The following is a 19,965-nucleotide window of genomic DNA, read 5'->3' on the forward strand; positions in this document are numbered from 1 at the left end:
CCAGCGAGGAGGAGATCAGAGGGTCTTGGGTTCGATCCCACAGCGGACCGGAGTGCCTTACTTTACTTAGACGTGTATTAGTGGCCGTGAATTATCGTCTAGGGCCCAGGGCAGATCTGCAAAAGCCATCTGTAAGGCCCTTTGTGCTACTTTTTTACATGCTCCCATTGGCTTCAGTCTCAGGAGGAAGAGCTCCGAGCTCGCCGTGGTTACGTTTAGAATTCACAGCAGTCTGGAGTAGTATAAACAAGTGCTCCGGGCCGGCAGTGAGTTTAGCATACATTTCCTCGTCCACATATCATCCTTTGTTTTGCCTTGTTCTTACCCTTGAGTAAGTTAAGAGAAATTAAGGAGAGAGAAAATATAGAGGATGGGGGTTGGGGGGCGGGGGGCGGGAGTGGTGGGGGTGGGGTGGGGTGGAGGGGGTCAAAAAAAGTATGCAGGTTTCTCAAATCGGCCCGGTGTTGAATATGAAAATATATAATGGCATAATGTGTTCAGTATGCATGCTTGAAGGAAACCATATGAAACAGGAAGACAAAGAGCCCTCTGTGTTCCAAGTGCTGGCGGTCCACACCCCCTTTCCCCTGTTTCTGTCTAGGAGAGAGAGAGAGAGAGAATGAGAGAGAGAGAAGCAGATTGAGAGAAAGAGAAAGAGAAGGAGGAAGAGTCAGAGAGAGAGAGAGAGAGAGAGAGGCAGGGAGAGTGAGAGTTTTCTTTGGGAAAGATAGATAGGGGGAGGTGTGGTGTGCTGTGCTGTGCTGTGCCGTGCTCTGCTGTGTGTGAGCGTGAGTGTGTGTGCGCACGCACGGAGGACCTGAAAAGGGGCAGAGGATACCGGTCGCGTCGCACACTACTGCCGCACGGGAGTCCAGGTGAGTGCCGTGGGTGCTGCCTAATGGCTTTACGGCCGGCCATGAGGTTTTTATGGTGCACGCCGCCGGGGGTGGAGGGGCTTAAAGCTGGACTGCCCTGCTGTAAATGATCACCTGTTGTCAGGCTCATCTCAAAGGAAACTCCTCCAGCTCTTAGCTCTTAGCTCACACATGGCTGAAAATGAAAGGCTTAAGTTTAAATGTTAGATATTTTTTTATTTTTTTTTATATGATGGATTGTGGTTCTGGATGTACTTTAAAATTGTATTTTAAGCATTTGGACAGTGCATGTCTGTTTTTGTTTGTCGATTAGATGAGTGCTAAGATGTTAGATGTTAGTCACCATCTGTGCAATGGTGTGCATGTGTTTGGCCAAAATGACCCCCTCGTGAAAGAGGAGAACGTGTATCTAATGCAGGGTTGCCCTGGAGAAAGTAATTTCTTATGTATTATTGACAGACCCCATGGAACAAAGAGAGCTGCTGGTGCTCTCAGCCTCTGTAGGCAGCAGCAACACTGGCTCAATAATGATTATCTGGGAGAAACTCCTTCAAATTAATTGGTGTCTTTTTTTGGTTCATAGAATAATTGGAAAATGAAGAGGTGTTTTGCATATGGTGGTTTGATTGCAGTTCATTCAGTTTGGAAAGTCGAAAACATATTGAACTTGTATGCATTAGAATATACTATATCTCAGTATACATGAACATGGAATTTTTCGTTACTTTGTGTTTTTCTGTGGTGAGTGTAAAGGAGCCAGTTTCTTTAAGGCTCATGGTAGTTTTAGTGTTTTCTCGTGTTTTTAATGTTGTCTACTTTGAAAACAAACCCGCATGGTAGTTACCTGGAACAATAGATCAGGGCTGACTTTCATATCTCCCCTTGATCTTGTGTTTCTTTCCCTTCCCCTAATCATTCCTATGGGCCCGCTGGGAGGGCGGCTGCCAAGGCTGAAAGGAAGCCCCCAGTCATTTCTGAAGCTCACTGAAGTGTGTGACCAGCCTGTATTTTTGAATGTCTGTCATCACACCGCGCATGCTAAGGCATGCTGGCCATCGTGCTGGCTGGCTGGCGAGGACTTATGTGGCTTGGAATGCGAAAATCCGGAGCACTACCCTCAAATTATTTTCCAGCACTTCTGAAGGTGCTGTCTTTTGAATTGGCCCTTTTTGGAGTGTGTGTGTGTGTGGGTGTGTGTGTGTGTGTGTTGGCGAGCAAGAGCAGGTTCTCCCCCCTTTTGAAGAAAAAAAAAAAACTTCAGGTACTTCTGCCCCTGTCGATGATTTGTGCCTGCCAGAGTGTAATGGATAGGAGAGACTAGAGGGCCGGGCCCCGGGCCCCGAGGGCTGCTGTCTAGATGTGTCAGCCTCTGTGTTGATACGCCGCCTCGTTATGGCTGCCTGTAAGTGATACGGTTGAACGTCCTGGAGGAATTTCCTTTACCTGCTGTGCACCTTATCACGTTTCCTTAAGTCTGCACAAGGGGGCAGCTGGCTAGAATGGTGTGAGTGTGTGTGTGTGTGTGTGTGTGTGTGTTGGGGGGAGAGACTGGGCACACCTGTGATGGCAATGCATTGTGGGCCATTTGGGATCTCGGAGGTGACAGACTTATCATCTCACACTTGGCCGCACAAGGTCTACCAACGAGAAGCTATGCAGTGACAGGAAGAGGGGGAAAAAAGTTTTGGGGATTTTTGACATGGTGTGTGATCTATTTGTGACAGAGTCATAAAAATGGGATCATACTTGACAAAGAGTGTCAGGACTTGTCAGCTCTGTCACTGTCCATGTTAGTGTCACCTTGTTTGTTATTTCTTTGCCTGAGTTGAGTTATGACAGAGATGAAACAGCATCTGAGCAGAAAAGGGTTTAAGAGCAGAGCACCCTGTCGCAAGAAAATATTGATTTATAGACATGTTTTTTTTATCAAATATAGATTTATAACGTTTCTAATCATGACAGTCTTTGACAGTCTGGAAAACTCATTTCTATACTGGATAGTGGTGGGAAAGTTTGAACTTGACTCAGATGCAGATGAGTAATTTAAACTTGCATGCTGAGGTCCCCACCCCCTCTCCCTCCCCACCCTGAACACAATGAATAATTCCCCTGGACTATCAAAGGATGTGCTCAAAGACAAAGACAGGGATTGTGATCCATCTGACTGATACTAACAACCCAGCTCTCGAGGCAGCGCTCGTTAAAGTAAACAAGAGAGACATGTTGAAATGTTGCAACTTCAGACCGATAAACACCTTGATTAGCATCGATGCTGTAGCAGGAGGGGGGGGGGGGAGTTTTTTTTTTTTAGGAAATTTAAAGAACCATCCTCTGATAAAACAAACATCCTGTTGCCAGAGAACAAAGCAGCTGTTCTTCACCCAGAGATGTTTCGAAGGAGGGGGGAACCCAGTTGGGGGGGTCGGTGTGAAAATGCACGAGGGCGAGCCATGGCAGAGTGAGGGGGTTTGGATTGAGCGATGGTCTGTGGTTTCAGACAGCAGGCTCGTCTAGTGGGCACGAACAGTGGACCTCTTCTCTGTGTGCTGCTTTGTGTCAGCTGGCATGGAGGGTGGGGATAGGACTACCAGTCATAATCCAAACAAACAACAGAAAAAACAAAAAAACAACAACGCCGGCCATGACGGCCCCACGGGACGTAGATCTGTCAGATGCTAGCACGACAGGATACATCAAACAGATGACAGGCGGCCATTTTTCCTCCAGTCTATTAGCTCATAGACTTCAAAAGAGATGACATACGAGGCCTTCTTTTCCTCCCTGAAGCTAGCCTACCTTGAAGCTTACTCAAACAGGATGTGAAAGATGACGTGTGTCTGGGAGTCTCACTAGAGTCCTCGGTCTCATTTGTTTTAGTCGCACCCTCTGGCAACCGCCACACATTTCATATTTGAACAGTCGATGTCGCTCAGCACACACCGTCCCTCACTCAGACGGCCAAACCTGGGATTAATTTAAGGCTGCTGCGCAAGCCCCCAGCAGTCATTTCTTTGGCAAGTAATGAGGAGGATCTCTTGAATCCAGGATCTAATGAGACGGTCCTTTCTCAACTCTGTGGCTTTTTATTTAGGCATCTCCTTGTTCCTTCCTCCACCCCTGCCAATGCATTCTTTATTGTCTTTGAATGGAAAATTGAGCACTTCAATGGGTGCAGATCATTTATCCGTTTTGTATTTCTTAAAGGAGACTGTGGTGGTGATATTGCTGCCACGGTAATCATCGTTAGAATCTTCTGTGACCATTTTCTGGTGCATGAACCTCCACACACAGCCAGTAACTTTGCACATACTGGGGGATGAAGAATAGTGCTGCCTGGTCTCCTAAGTGTGAATAAATTGGTGGAACATAAAATATTTTCAGTAATTGCAGCAATAGTGTATACCCCAGTACCCAGAACATTTCATATCCATTCTCAGTAAAAAAAAAAAAAAGCTTTAACCGCTTTCAAATATGCCTGTACTATACATTGTTGCACCTGTGTTAAGCTCCTGCATCTCATGTAAGGCAAAGATTTCTCACAAATTCAGTCAACACTCTGTTTGTTTTTCAGGTGACTGTGGCCCAGAGAGAGACAAAAGGAGGCCATGCCAAACGCCCCCAGACACACCCTACCTACCCATCCTCCTCTCTGCCAGGGGTGAGACCCGCACCTCTGCCACCTCACACAGTGAACGCATTCAGATAAACCGCTCCAGACATCATACTCAGACGAGACCTTTGGAGAGTGAACTCAACTGGACCTAAGCTGAAGTGTCCAAATAAACCAACTGTCAGCTTCTGTGCCTGTCTGAAAAGCACGTCGAACCCGGGGCAAAGCCACCCAGGGCTTCGTTTCAGCGAGGGGGCGCAGACACAAAGGGATTATAACAAAGGCCATATGCTGGGAAAATAAATACACGCTAAAGAAACTGCTCAAGAATAACATTCAGTGCTCACTGCGTTCTGACTCTGCATGACTGGAATTAGCTTGGCCTTTTTTTTCTGTCCAGGGCACTAATGAACTAAGGGGAAGATTGAGCACACAGCATACGTCTAAGGCATTGTTGTGTCATGATGACATTTTAAAAACAAGAGCTTCTTGTGTCTCCCCGAAAAGACAAATAATCTGCCTGTCTGAGATTACGACGCTCGCTGTGTCAGGATAGGTTATGTTTTTGGTGTCGGGGATATGAGATGAGGAGGAAGAATGTCTGGATTGGAGTTTGAAGACAGACTTAAGTAGAAAAAAAACAAAAAAAACAAAAACAAAACAAGAAAAAAAAAACTGGATGGTGATTCAGCGCTTACGGGATTTGCAGCGGAGCACATTGCAGTTGTGAAATTTTCTTGGCAAACCTCCATGGGAACGCTTCCAGTGATCTTAGGGGGAACGTCTCTTGGGAGGTCATATTAGCTTTTAGACAGCATTGTGTGGACGAAAGTAAAAGTGCTCCCCGCTGGTCAGCGCGTCAGCAGCGTCTTTTCCACCCACTGGACGGGGGAACACTGCCGTGCCGGAGCATGTTCTCGAGTAAGGTTCAACCTCAGATGGAGGTCTGATCCTGCCACTTCTGGGTCCTGTTTTTGTTACACATTTCTCCTTCAGCGAGTGGAGCCAAGAACCCTCCTCCTCTCAGGCCAAACTGACCACCCTTCAGACAGAGAGACGGGAGGAACGGACACGGACGCTGTGGTGGATACAGACAGTCTTCGAGCAGAGCCTTCAAGGTGCTTGCGAGAGAGGGCTCTGTGATTGGAAGAAAAAGAAGAAAAAAAAAGCCCAAACCTGTGATTACTGGTTAGCGATTACACCCCTTGATTCATCCAGCCTCCAGCCACGGGACGTCACTGAAGATGGAGACGAGAGGTCACGAGCCCGTCAGAAGAGGGGTCAGCTTGCCTGGAGGGGGTCCGGGCCCGGACCAGAGCCCCGGTTCTGGCCCAGGGAGCCTCAGCAGCAGGGGAGTCCGGCAGGGGACAGAGCTGGCAGGGCAGGCTGGGACAAGCCCTACCGCCGACAGCTGGAAGAAGGACAAGCACAGCTGGGTGAAAGGGAAGCCAGCCGTGACCTCCGCTGACAGTCAACTTGGACGAAAAACAAGTAAATATTCATGCGTGTTTTTGTTTACATTGCTTCGGTGAGAGTCAGCAGATGGTTTTTATTTATAGTGACTTACAGGGCAATGAAGAGTTTTCGGCAGAGTCTCGAAACCCTGTCACTGTCAGAGCTCTGGTCTAGCAGTCCAGCTTCAGTAGAAGGCTGGGCCTCATGCTTTTCTGTTATGTTTGGTTGAATTTGAAAAATGATCTAGGGAAGTGCCATGAACATAGCAAGTTGAGGGTGTTCACCGTGTACATCATCAGGTTGTGCGCGCGGGGGGGGGGGGGCGCATCAGGAATGGTGGTGCGTAGTGAGGCTCTCTGTGGTCGAGGACCGCACTTTTGTAAAACAACACCCTCTACAGTTACAGATGGGCGTTAGAACTTAGAGTGCGTCTTGACTTATCTTGAGGAAAAGATCACTGTTGCTTTGCACTTGCATGAACAAACAGGGAAAAGAGATCACCACGCCCCTCTGTACGCAAACACAGTTTGTGTCGACAGTTCAGGCCTCAACCAGACATCTGTTTCCTTGTAGTTAAAATGGAATAACTTGATGGCAATGGAAATGCAATCAGGTCTGCAACCCTCTTTGTGTGTGTGTGTGTGTGTGTGTGTGTGTGTGTGTGTGTGTGTGTGTGTGTGTGTGTGTGTGTGTGTGTGTGTGTGTGTGTGTGTGTGTGTGTGTGTGTGTGTGTGTGTGTGTGTGTGGCGGGGGTTCAATACACTACATTCTCAGTGACCATAACACACAGACTTGTGGGAAAAGTTAAGTGGAAAAAATCCATTATAATTTTCGACTGCTGAGGGTGTATGTCAACGGTTTCTTTTCATGACAATACAAATGTCTGCTTGTAAAAAAGAGCAAATACAGTAAAAACACCCCACAGAATACGTAATTTCCTTAGTAAAACATTTGTGAAGTTTTGCCAGCCTTGTTACATCTTAACTAATGAAACAAGCTGATGACGTATAGAATATGATCATTCAAACCTGTTATTCTCCTTGTTCCTAGATTTCCAAAATGATGAGGCAGTTTTGTTGTAAATTCGAAATGGAAAACAAAATTACATGCACGCTAATTGAGCCTTACAGCGTCGTTCTGTGGCCTTTTCAGATAATCAGAAAATCGCCCGTTTCAGTCACACAACACGCTTTTAGACACATATTTGGGTAGGAACACATTTTTTGTCCAGTTTTCCCAGCTTCAACTAATGTGCCCATTCCAGAGAAGTGACTGGTACTTGGCCACAACCATAGGAAAGGAGATTTTCCCCCCATGTTAATCATCAAGGGTTGAATTTCGCCACAGTTGAGTGTATTGAACACATCTGTATTTACAAACAGGGCCTAGGGCAACAGTGTGTTAAAACTCTGAGAGAAGATAAACTATTACCATTTTTTTTTAATTCAGAACAGCATTTCATTGTTCTACCTATGCAGGTTTCCCCCTGGAGTGTTTAAGAGAGGTCAAACTGCAGTCAACAGTTTTGAGTTTTAAGCCCAAGGATGGAGATCAACCCCCACCTCTCTCTCTCTCTCTCACACACACACACACACACACACACACACACACACACACACACACACACACACACACACACACACACACACACACACACACACACACACACACACACACACTCACACACACACACACACACACAGAGACAGACACACACACAAACACACACACACAGACACACACACACACACACACACACACACACACACACACACACACACACACACACACACACACACACACACACACACACACACACACACATACTGCCCAGTGGGAGAGCACGGACATCCTACCCTGTCCCCCTATGAATGATAACATCCGACAGGGTAATCTGATCTGATTCAAGCCCTCTGCTTTGGGGAGTTTCCCTACTATCTGTCTGTCGGACTGTCTGTCTGCCCGTGTCAAGACAGCAGGCCATAGAGAGACCCTCACAGCTTTGCCAGAGGCCAAGTTCATGCTCTCTACCCTTCCTCTTCTTTACTCTGTAATGTCCATCTCTCTCTCTCTCTCTCTCACTCTCTCTCTCTCACACACACTAACCAAACACTATCCCTAAACACTATCCCCCTTCCTGTTACTCACTTTCACTCATTTGCTCTTGCTCCCTCTCTCTTTCGCTTGCTCTCTCACTTCAGTTCATGCTCATTTATCTCTCTCTCTCTCTCTCTCTCTTTCTGTCTTTCCCTCCCTCCACATTCCCTGGTGGAGAGTGAAGTTCCTGTCCCTCCCTAAGTGTTGGGGCTTTTGGGGGACGATCAGTCAGTGTAGAAGGGGTTGTTCAGATAATCAAACACAGCCCCACTGTACCGTCCACAAGGTCAGGTGTGTCTGCCTGCTGTGGTTCCTGTCATCTATCTTCTGAGCTTTAATTTGTTCCCCACCTCTGCCGGGTCTCATAAAAGGTGATGACACAGCTTTGAGTGGTTGCCTTTAAAAATAAATGGATGTATAACCGACTGGTGGATGGTCAGGAGAGGACCACTAGCATTCATCTCTGTGTTTTTCAATCTGTCTTCTCCCCCTCCTCTCTCTCTCTCTCTCTCTCTCTCTCTCTCTCACACACACACACACACAAACACATATCTTTTCAACTGAGTTGGTAAACCAAACGAATTAGTCATAAGTCTGTAGTTAGAGGGGGACTTCCCTCTTCAACTACTTAGGTACTTTCTGTCTTGCCCTTTCTAAAACTTCCGTGTAAAGGAGTGGTTCTCATTTTAATGTGAAAAACTGATGCCAGTGGTTTAACAAACGTTTCGGGATCCAACTAAGCCTCGCCTAGTAGCCTCTCTGCTCGGCAGACTGCAGCGTCAGAAGGCTGAAGCACGAGCGCGCAGTAGAGACCATCATTTGCAACGGAACGAAATACGATCCAAGTTAGAGCTGCAAAAAGGGGGTGTGGAGGAAAGAGATACAGTTAAATAAGAAAAGCTTGTGGGACTAGCGGCAAAAAGCGAACGGAGTTCTGAATTTCAAAAGGTAAGGAAATTGGATACCGGTTTTAAAGAAAACCCGTTAGAGAAGATTTACACCAGTTGCGTTTGAGACCCTTGATTTAGACAGATTTGACCCGCTTGAAAGTTTGGAAGGTTCATTGATGCTGTTGTGCGTTGTTCAGAAACTAGTTATAAACAGTTATTCCTTGAGGTTTTTGAATTTTAGCGTTTACTATTGTTCAGTGCAAACTTGAACTTCAGCCATATGAAAGTACGCCCAGAAGACCCATGACTTTTTGAGATGCTCGGTATGATGTCACATGGTACAGGTTGTAGAAATATTTGTTTACAAAACTGAAAAGAAAAGCATGTCCAGAGGGGTAACGAGTGTCTCAGAAAGCAGGTTGTGTTGTCTTTTGTTCAATGGCATGTTGACATGCAGTGAGGAAAAGTTAACATTGTACGAGAATCACTCAAGTGAGACGGTAGGCAGCCATGCCACCAAGTAGAGGAGGCACTCGGGTTGAGTTTTGGATAAATCGGAGGAAAGTATCTTTTGCAACAAGAGATTATTTAGGCTGTGCGAAGAATAGTTAGCTATAAACTTAGATAGGTAATACATTTGAAATAGTGCGCACATACCAGCTGGCGCATACTTGATGATGATACTTTGCCTAATTTAATTCACCGCTAATTTGGCAATTCCAACGTGAGTGTACCAAAACAGTGCCCTGATGGTGGCTTGAAATAGTCTTGGTGCCAAATAGGTGTCATAATAGTGACACGTAGAAAGACAGATGTGTAAATCTATCTCATGTTCTTGTAAATGTGTCTCATCGTCTTTCAGTATAGGCCGACCCGTATGCAGACTTTATTATTGTGTGCATAAGCACCTCTGCGTCTGTCACTCAAGTCCAAGGTATGCAGCTGTAATCCACACCGTTAGCCAATAGGACAAACACTACCTGAGCTGCACGTATCTAACCCTCTCAACATTAATGTTGTCATGACAAAATTCCTATCACCTTCGAAAAAATGTGTTTTGTAATCAATTCATGTAAATGAGATGAAAAGCAGGTTTGGAGATAAATAGCTAAGCTGTTTGTACTGGAAACTGTGGACTAGCATTTTTGAGGTTACTTTTTGATGTCTTTGTGTTTCGTGGCTCAAGGCAATGAGGGGTGAATTTATGAGTACCCAATTAGAGGCAGATGCACAGTATTGTGTCCTCAGCTGTATATGTCTCATAGTACTTTATTTGAGTGATCCTTTGAGCTCCTCAAACGCTCGAATGGAAAGCACGTCCACCAGCCCACTCTCTTTCCACAAAGATGTCTCATATGACTAAACAAAGTATCCCTGGGATAAAAGGAACACCTGTTAGGATTATCCTTGTTTGTTTCTCAAGATGCTGTTCAGAATTTGTGGACCAAGTCCCTCAGGACATAGTTTAAACCTGCTGAGGTTGAAAGCCAAACTCCCAGGGGATGGGTCTTCAACAAGTATGTAATTACTGCTCCATTAAAAAAAAATGGATTGCTCTTGCTTCGCTTCAAGCAGCATCACCCACAGCCTTGATTCAGTCATCAGCTTAGTCCAGAGCAACGTTGCTATTCTCCATGGACCTAAGTAAACCAGGCAATGAGCGTATTATCACAAACTAATTTACTCTGTGATAACACCGAAACGTGAAGGGAGTGGAGTAATAGTTTGGGGCCAGAGAATGTCAAACTGCGCAGATCACTATTACCTAAGGCAGAGCTGGTTTTAGTTGACTTGTTTTTACCCCCTTGGTGAAGATAGACCCTATTAATGTGTTTACAAGATCTGTGAGACACTAAACACCCCAGGTCAAAGTTCAAGAGCTTAAACGCATAGTTTGCTCGGGGACTGCGGATGTTTGAATGTAAATGTGTCAGTGTGTCATGAATCGTGAGTGTGTGTGTGTGGTGCCTTGAAGACATATTTCTGAGAGTGTGTGGCAGCACTTTTCAGGCCGGGAGTTTTCTCGGCAGTTGAGGAATGCTTTGGGAGGGGACTGCTGCCGATGGTAAAGGAAATACTTGTGTAGCCTGGAATGAAGGTCTTAAGCACAGACAATAAACCTTTGCCATTTTTCAACCAAAAAAGCTCTGTTTCAATCTTCATCTGCACCTTAATGAGAACAAATATACCAGGGATATATGATTTCCCATAAAACTACAAGGTATTTCCATGCTAACATTAAACATCTCATTTGGTTCATTTGACATGTATGTCATTCCACACATTTGGTACAGCTCTCTTCAGACACAACAACTGTTTAAATCAGTGTTACCAGTATAAATCTTTCACCCTTCAACGCCTGCAAAGCTGCCCTTCTGTGTCAGTCTGCCTGACCTGATTCTTCCATATGCCTGGCGCAGTGAAAGGCATATTTGTTTATGATTAAGGCCGAATGGAACGGCAGCTTACAGCCTTTCCATCTTAATGCCCCCTTTGGAACTCTGTCTTTAGATCTGGTGTTAACTGCTGACTGTGGAATTTCTATTGCAAGACAAACAGATCCTAGCAGAGAGACAGCGAGGGAGCGAGCGAGAGAGAGAGAGAGAGAGGGAAAGAGAGAGATAGAGTGCTAGTGTGTGTGAGAGAGAGTGAGAGTGGGAGCTATGAATAAGCACATTATGCTATTTTATTCACACATGAAAGAAATTAGTATTGGCTGCTGCAGGTATGTCTGGTATGACAGTGCTAATGATGCACACCACTGATTCTGATGAGGTTAATGGACGTAATGTAGCAGACTACAGGGTTTTCCAGCTCTTCAAGTTGGTTCACCAAATAACTTATGACTGTATTACGTCTTGGGCTGCACTGGTTGAATTATGTAGCAATCAAAACCATATGCCAGAGAAACAATTATGTGGCTTTAAAATAGCACTCTATGCGCCTCCTGCGACCTGCAAAAGTGTTCGTTTTTGGTGGTTCACATGCACACACACATTTATGAGCCTGTTTGAGTAGGTTCTTCTGTGTGTGTCATATTTGTAGTGGCAGTGTTGCATGTTGCACTGCAAGGCAAATATTTACATGCTTTCTAGAATTTCTGGCTTCAAAAAATATTCATAATATGTTTTTCTACTCTGTTTTCTGCTTGCAGACCTCAGCAGAAGTGCAAGTCTCTCTGAGAAAGAGCTGAAAGAGGCCCGGTCGAGGAGCCAGATCATCGCTGCCCAGCTCTCTGTGCCGTCCAACTCGCGAGGTGTCCAACTCTTCAACCGCCGCAGGCAGAGAGTAAACGCTTTTACCCTGGTCAGTTTCGGCGAGGGAGGAGGAGGAGGAGGAGACGGAGAAGGAGAAGGAGAAGGAGAAGAAGAAGGAAGAGGAGAAGAGGAAGAGTCCAAGAGTGAACATTTTGGCACTTCGCCTCGGAGCTCAGAGCTAACATGGGAAAATAAGCAGACCGCTGAGAACAAGGACAGAGATTTAAACCATAGAAACAGTGAGGCCAAGCTGCCTTGGTCATCGTGTGCACTCCAGAGCAGAGGCAACAGCATCATGGAGGATCAGGGGGAAGCCGTCCATGACGTGGAGGATGTTGACAACAGTGTGCAGGAGAGACATTTTCTTCCCGTCAAGGAGAAGGAGGAGGAGGAAGAGGAGTCCGCGGACGTGCTGAGGGAGGAGGTGACTGTCAAGGATGACAATAACAGTGCAGCTCAGCCCAGCGCCGGCCAAAGAGAAGGCAAGGTTAATGGAGCGTATGCTGGAGCCTCTGTGGAGACTCCTGGCGAGATATCGAATGGTTGTCATGACTCCCCGAGCAAACCCCTCACATCGGTGGCCAAGCAATCATCATCCACCATCGTCAACAGGACGGCTCGTCCGTTTTTTTCACCCAGCACTGTGCAGATCTCCCCTGGATCCAGTCCGGCGATGGACATCCCCCCGGCCCCTTCTTACTCCATGCCCCCCCTCCCGGCTTTCCCTGAGCCTCCTACCCCCACGTATGCGGTGGATCCAGCTTTGCACGCTTTCTCAGAGCCGCCCCGGTCGGGACCCCTTAAGCCGGCCTTTTCCCCTCCACCTCCTGCCCCATCGTACCCGACCCCTCCGCTGCCGTCTTACAGCAGCCCCATTCCCCCAGCCACGATGCCTGGTCCATCACCCAGACCTCAGCCGGCTCACTACATCCCCCGGACTGCGCCCAAGCCCACCTACATCCCTCAGATGCTGACCGAGAGGAGGCCGCAGACTCCCATCCGATCGGGCATCCTGGACGAGGGCGCGGCGCGGCGTGGCACTCGCAAGTCCATGTTCACCTTCCAGGAGAAGCCCAAAGTCTCGCCCAACCCAGACCTCCTGTCCCTGGTGCAGGGGGTGGACGAGAAGAAGAAGCAGAGGCCTCTGCCTGAGAATGTCCACGAGGAGGAGCTCCTTGCCCTGGGGGCCGAGGCCTCCAACTTCCTGGCCAGCGAGGAGAGGGTGGTGGAGGACATGGCCCCGGCGTGGTCCTCGTGCCTGAAGAGCTCCAGGACCGCTGCCAGGGTGGAGCACAAGCCAGAGCAAGCTCTGACCAACGTGTCTGGGAAGGGCGCCGAGCTGTTCGCCAAGAGGCAGTCCAGGGTAGAGAAATATGTCTTGGAAAACGCAAGGAGAGACGGACAGATAAGATCTCCCTCCCCGACCATGTCTTTGCCCCCGTCCTGGGTGTTTCCTTCGAACATGCCGGGTCGAGTTAAGGCCATCGCCACCGCCTCCAATGTCAGCACGCAGATCTCAAAGACCCTCAAGGCACAACAGGCCACCCAGAAAAATAACCTTCCAGCACGTGCTCCTGCTCCGGCCCCGGCTCCCGCCCCTCCGAGCCCCGTCCTGGAGAATGGCTGCACCAAGATGGAGATGGAGCTGTCCAAGCATCAGCCCTACCAGCTCAACTCCTCCCTCTTCATCCTCAACCCCACCAAGGATCCCCTGAGCTCTCTGCCCAGGGGCGCACCTCCACCCAAACCGGTGGTCATGGGACAGTCCTACGCCAGGCAGACGTCGCTGCCGACGCACGTCCCATCTCAGTTCAGCGCCCCGGTCAACTACAGACCAGCGTGCTTCTCACCACCTCTCCCCCTCAGTCCTAGAGAGGTCACGTTGCCCGTGATGACCTTCGCCCCCGAGCGGGTCGCCTCTCCGCGTTCGGCCGTTGGGCAAGCGCCCAGACCCACGTTCTCTGCCAGGAAAGCAGGGATTGAAGCACAGGTGTGGAGACCATCTTTCTACTACTATAGCCCACACCACTAAAACACAGATACACACTATACAGACCAAAGCACACCCACTAGAAAGAGGATCAGATGCTGCATGCTGACTTGATTGTGTAATACTTTGTTTGTCAGCGTGTGTTTGTTGGTTTTGGTCCAGTAGGCGCGCCAGGGATTATTTTTATACCCTCAGAAAACATGTTATTCATATTAGGGTTTTAGGTATCCATTTATTTTCTGATTTCATGAAAAAATAAATACGGCCCTCAGTTTGTCTTCCTTGGGAATAAGGATGCAAATCTGCAACTGGCCGATAGAAATACCTTAACAGTGTAGTTCCTAGATTTAACATTAGATGGCAGTGGTTAGCACAAGACATAGAGCTTCGCTGAATATATTGCTGCATTTGTTAAATATATTACAAGATGTTAAATTGATAGCCAATAGAGTGCCTTTGTACTATTTAGAAAAAAAGTGTTGCCTGTATTTTTGTCGGAAACAAATAATATTAGTGTGAATTTTTCCACCGCATGCCTCCAAGTTTTAAACTTTCAGGATGGTACCGGCTTGCAAAGCACTTTAGCAGATGGTGTCTTTGGTTTAAGATCTATAATTTGCAATTTAATATGGGAAGATAGACTTGAAAGTAGAAGTGAGGGAACTCCCTTAATGTCTCTGTTTTTTTCCTTCCTGGCAGAGAGCACTGTATCCATGCTTTAAGTTAAATGATATGCTGTGTGCTCCTGTTTGATTTATATGTGTAGTCAACAGTGCATGCTAATTCTACCAGTTAATTATGAAAACCCTCGACTTGGCAAAGCTGCAGTTCCAGGTGAAGCTGAATTTTCATGAATATCATTACATGAAACACAGAATGTCTCAGACATTGTTATGAAAGTGAAAAGGGCCACTTAACGTCTCTCCTTGTTTACTTCATCTCTCAATGTTCTTTCCGTTCTTTATTTCTCTCTAGGCTGTTAAAATTACCCTTCTCTGCCTTCCCTTCTTATTAAAACCTTCTCTGAACCCTTTCATTGTCTCTTCTTACTGACTGGTCTTTTCTTCTTTTTTTCCTGTCAAGGCAACTTACCTTCTTCGTTTTGTTGCCATTGATTTTAGTGCACATGTGCTTCCCCAATGAACCCCTCTGCAATTTTCTGCTTCCTCAACCATTACTCTCTCCGTAATGCTTTTACAGACAAGTAGACAGACATGCAAATCGAGCCATTTAATGCGGCCACGTAGTGCTCTGTAGAAGGTGGAAAAACACTCAGAAATGGATGCCATAGTGTGACCCAGCCATGCTGAAAACTGACGTGGAGATATCCAGACGCGGGCTGAATATGAATGCTCTCTGCACATTCCTACCTTGCCCTTGTAAACAGTCGGAGTTGTAACAGGCCCCCTGGGCCTGGACTTTTAGATGAATGTTATGACCCCAGAGCCCCCACCCACCCACCCACCCACCCTTCTTCCTCAGTGACAGCACACTCTAGCTTGGGGCGCAAAGCTACCCAGCAACCTCAGCAGGGTAAAGTCATATCTCTGCAAAGGTTAGTCGCCTTGGATGTGCAGCATGTGGGGTAACCTGAACTGCATATGAAGCCCCAGTGTGTTGCAACCTTTATCTGACAAAGAGAACAAATGCAAGGGACTCTATTTTTAAATCTGCTTGAGGGACTTTAGGGGTTATGCCTGCTCTTCGATGAAGACTTAACCTTGGAAATAGGTGTTTGTAGTCATTAACGTCACCTGTTGTGTTTCTTTTGAACGATTTCCCACAAGTAGCCTCTTATTTGAAACTTGCTTGTAAAAAAAAAAACTTTTACTTGTTGGTTTTGTTTGATTCCTCTTGAATGAGTGGGGTGACCAGGCATGTGCTGAAATCATTAGCTGAATGAAAGACGTATGCTATAATAAACTGTGCCGTTGCATGCGAAAATAAATCTGGGCGGGTAGTGTTACTTGTGTGATGTGCATTCCAGGACTTGCTAGAGCCTACAGAAAAAGATCCATTCCACAAATGTTTGATATTACTCTACATGTTTACAGCATTTGTGCTTTTGTGTTTTCCATTCATAGACTAAGAAAGAGACCCCAGCCATGCCAACAGCGTCCAGGACCCCCACCTTAACCAGGAGGTTCAGCAGTCCAGAAGGCCCAGCCAATTTAGTCTGGTCTCCCAGCCCCTCCACAACAAGCGCCCCCTCTCCAAGACCAGTCCACCGGGCCATGACCACCTCCCCTGTGTCTCCTCTGTGGGAGACCAGGTGCCAATCCCCCATCATCAGCCAGGACACTAAAGCCAACCACCGACTGCTGGCCAAGAACATCATCAACGCCGCCAAGCGCAAGAACAGCCCTTCTCCTGGCGCGCTGAGCGGCCACGGGCTGCCCATATCGCCCCCTGGTGGAGGCAGCGGCGGGGGCATCTTGTCCTATGAACACAAGCCCCTGAGCCCCTTCCAGCCACGCTCGCTGGGCAGCCAGTCGCCCACGTTCACCAGCCCGCCGCCTACGCCCACACGCATGATCCGCTCGCCCGTGCGCCTCTACAACACACGCTCCCTCACCGACTCCGACGCCTCTGTGGAGTCGGAAGATTCCGGAATGCGATCACCAGGGGTGCGCACCTATAACACCTGCCCACGTGGCTGGGGAGGCAGTCTAAGGATCAAGAGGGGAAGTGTTCATGCTGACCTGTAGAGGATGGCGAAAATGTCTTTTAAAAAGGAAAGAAAATTAACCTACTCTTATCTTCTGTTTTAGTTGGAACAAATGGCTTTATTTTGACCCCACAACATTGAATGTAAGGCTGAACAATTTGGCATTAAAATAACAGTTGAAATTAAATAGTGCTCCGGCACATTTCTGGCGACTGTGTGCAGTTATGTAAGCATTGATTATACAATGTTAATACGGATAAGCCCAATGGGGCTCTCTAATTACCTTGCACCTGGCTGCAATTTTCTTCAGTTCTGAAATGGCTTTTAAAAGAGCTCGCAAAAAATGGACGGATCAAATTATACCAAAGATGCCATTTTGGCTCTTGGGACCAAAGAAATCATTTATATTCCTATATGCAGTATCTCTTAAACAGTGTTACATGTTGCCTTTTATTTTATTATTTTTTCCTTTTGTCCACCTGCATTTATAAATGTTCAAATGTTCCACATTCTTTTTTCTGTTTGCCTTTGGGTGTACGTTTGGAACGCTTGGAAAGAATGTAGATATGCAGTGTATTGACACACAACCCGTAGAAAGGTGAGAAAACGCAGTGATCAGAATGCATTGGAACTGAAGGGAGTCAGGGCAGTGTAAATATGTCAGTTACCGCTCTATTCTTAGTGGAGCAGATTGATGATCATGAAGAGGGACATACTGTAATTGATCATAAATAAAAGCCTCAAGGAAATCAATTTCCCTCTGCAAACAACATTTATATCCCAGGCAGAGGAGAGGAGAGGAGAGGAGAGGAGAGGGGCTCAGCTTGCTGCAGGGAATACTAATTTCAGTTGTATTGCTGAGTGTTAATTGTCCCCATCTTAAATAGATAGGAATAAGTACATGCTGGTGCTTGTTATAACTGCCAAGTGCAATACACAGATTATAACACCAGAATGCAGCGTAACATTAATTAAATGCAGGTTTGTTTTACTGAATGTGTAGTGTTTGAGAGATGAGGAGGTAAAGGTGAAGGAAAAGTGGTATGTAAAAGATTGACAAGCGTATGTAGTAACTGAATGTTGTCTGACTGATCACAAGCTGTACTTGATTGTAATAACAATGTTTCACTGAGACATGCTTAAAATGTAACATACTCATTCTCACACATAAATGGTTTTATTGCAAAGGGGGTGACCGAGATAGATCGCTTTTCTATACCGTGGTTTCTATAGCAGAGATTTGGTAACACTTTATATGACATATACCTGATACCTTGTAACCATACCGTTAAATGCAGTGTAACAGTGATTATTACTGTGTAACAGCACATTGATTTTCTGTATTTACATAACTCCAGCCCTAATAATACAATATGTAAGTGCAAAGTATCAATATCTGGTTGCTCATGTTTTACACTGTACTTAATTTCATAGTTACACTGTAGCAAGGCCTGTTTAGTATAGAGAGTGACCAAAGATTTTTTTGAGTGCTTGCAATGCATTACAGATATGACAGTGACAAATGAGAGTGTGTTAAAATGGTTTGAAATGGTACTAGTTGTCAGATTATAATAGACTAGATGTTATTGGATATAATCCACACAGGTGCACATGTTAGTTTTTTTTGTCATTTTAAGAGATTAACTTTTGCACTTCATTACTCAATTGTATGGCACAGATTACATATGACAGACCAGCTGTATTCCACAAACAGGAGTCACAGATCCTATTTGATTGCTTTGGCTCTGTATACTCTCAATGCCTATTGATTTTTTTTCAAAGTCAGTTGGCACCACATGGTAATCTTTGCATCGGCGTACGTTTGCGTGGATTGTATTTCCTCCTTGGTGTATTGTGTCTCGTTTAGGGTCTCACTGGCTTGTTGTGGGCAACGGGATCAGAAAGCAAGTCTCATCCGCAGTCGTGGCAGCCCATTGGCACCTTATGTCGGTGCCTCAGCAGATTTCTGAGTATTTACATGTGTGCATACTTTGATTGACGGAGACACCAGCTGCATAGTGACTTGGCACCTTTGACTAGAATAGCCTTCTTAGTGCCTTGGCTGGTCAGCCTCCTCATGACCCTATGCAATCCTTCAGGTGACCCTGTGTCATGGAGAAATTTGATCGGGATTGGGAATTGCTTATTCTTTTTAGTTTTTTATTGAATAGAGCTTACTGTCACAATTGAGTAATCAACTGTTCTCATTATATATCCTTACCCCTTTGGATGCTGTTATTTAAGTAAACACAAAAATAAAAGCGTTGGCACTTGCACACTTGTTTCTTGAGTCTCTGTGGATCAACCGGCAGCATATTCTGGATCGTAATTAGGTTTCCATACAATTCCCTTGCAATCATGAAGCAAAACATTGGGTATCTACAGTAGCACAAAGCAATAACATCTAAATGATTTCCCCAAGATGTCAGTATGGTTCCTACACATATTTTGAGATGGCTCTTTCTCCATCTGAAAGAAATGTATTTTTCAATTCCCCTTACATTTACTTTTACCAAGTAAATTACCAGATAATGCTTTATAGTTCACTTTAAGGTCCCAGGAGGACACAATCGAGCCTGAAGAATGTTTTGAGAAAATTACTTATATGCTATTTTCTTCAATGTATTTCTGTGAAAACAACATCAGGAAAACCCAAGTCTATCTGAACCCAAGCCTGCCTGACAGCAACAGTGCAACATTAAATCTGGCAACATAGCGAATATCTAATTTGGAAAACACCTTATATTTAATAAAAGTCACTTGATATGTTGATACATACATTTAACATCCAAATAGTAATTCTGAATGGCTAAAAATTGGGGTGAAGTAACCATTATTGTTTTGGAATAACGATAATAAAAGTCACTTGATATGTTGAATCGTGATAACGCCATACTAGCATTCTGTGAGGTTATAGATTCAAATGAAGTCATCCAGTTATTTGATCAAATTCAGTTTTTTTACCGACAGAAGGGACATCTTCTATCGAGAATAGATAATTTAACTCATAGCTATTCGTGTTTTGTGCTTTCAGTTGAACTTTTTTAATTATTGTCGTGTCTATGACCTTGCCTTACACAAACTTTGTGTACACAACCATCTGTAGGTCCCTTAAGGAAACTC

The 19,965-nt window shown here is 45.8% G+C and overlaps 1 protein-coding gene across 1 annotated transcript; it reads left to right on the forward strand.

Annotated features, from left to right (window-relative positions):
- Positions 1-440: 440 nt before the first annotated feature.
- Positions 441-19,118, forward strand: LOC105903028 (synaptopodin). The gene is made up of 4 exons (XM_031557936.2): positions 441-875; positions 4,447-5,976; positions 12,082-14,174; positions 16,259-19,118. Exons 2-4 carry the CDS (start codon positions 5,730-5,732, stop codon positions 16,880-16,882), a joined length of 2,964 nt encoding a protein of 987 aa, XP_031413796.1. The 5' UTR covers positions 441-875; positions 4,447-5,729; the 3' UTR covers positions 16,883-19,118.
- Positions 19,119-19,965: the final 847 nt, after the last annotated feature.

The sequence above is a fragment of the Clupea harengus genome, chromosome 20 (assembly GCF_900700415.2).
Source record: "Clupea harengus chromosome 20, Ch_v2.0.2, whole genome shotgun sequence".
NCBI classification, from domain to species: Eukaryota; Metazoa; Chordata; class Actinopteri; order Clupeiformes; family Clupeidae; genus Clupea; species Clupea harengus.

Excerpts from the sequence above, each read along its gene's own strand:
- LOC105903028 (XM_031557936.2), top strand. The coding sequence starts at position 5,730 with ATGGAGACGAGAGGTCACGAGCCCGTCAGAAGAGGGGTCAGCTTGCCT. Across the intron at positions 5,977-12,081 it reads TCAACTTGGACGAAAAACAA|ACCTCAGCAGAAGTGCAAGT; the intron begins GTAAATATTCAT and ends TTCTGCTTGCAG. Across the intron at positions 14,175-16,258 it reads AAGCAGGGATTGAAGCACAG|ACTAAGAAAGAGACCCCAGC; the intron begins GTGTGGAGACCA and ends TTCCATTCATAG.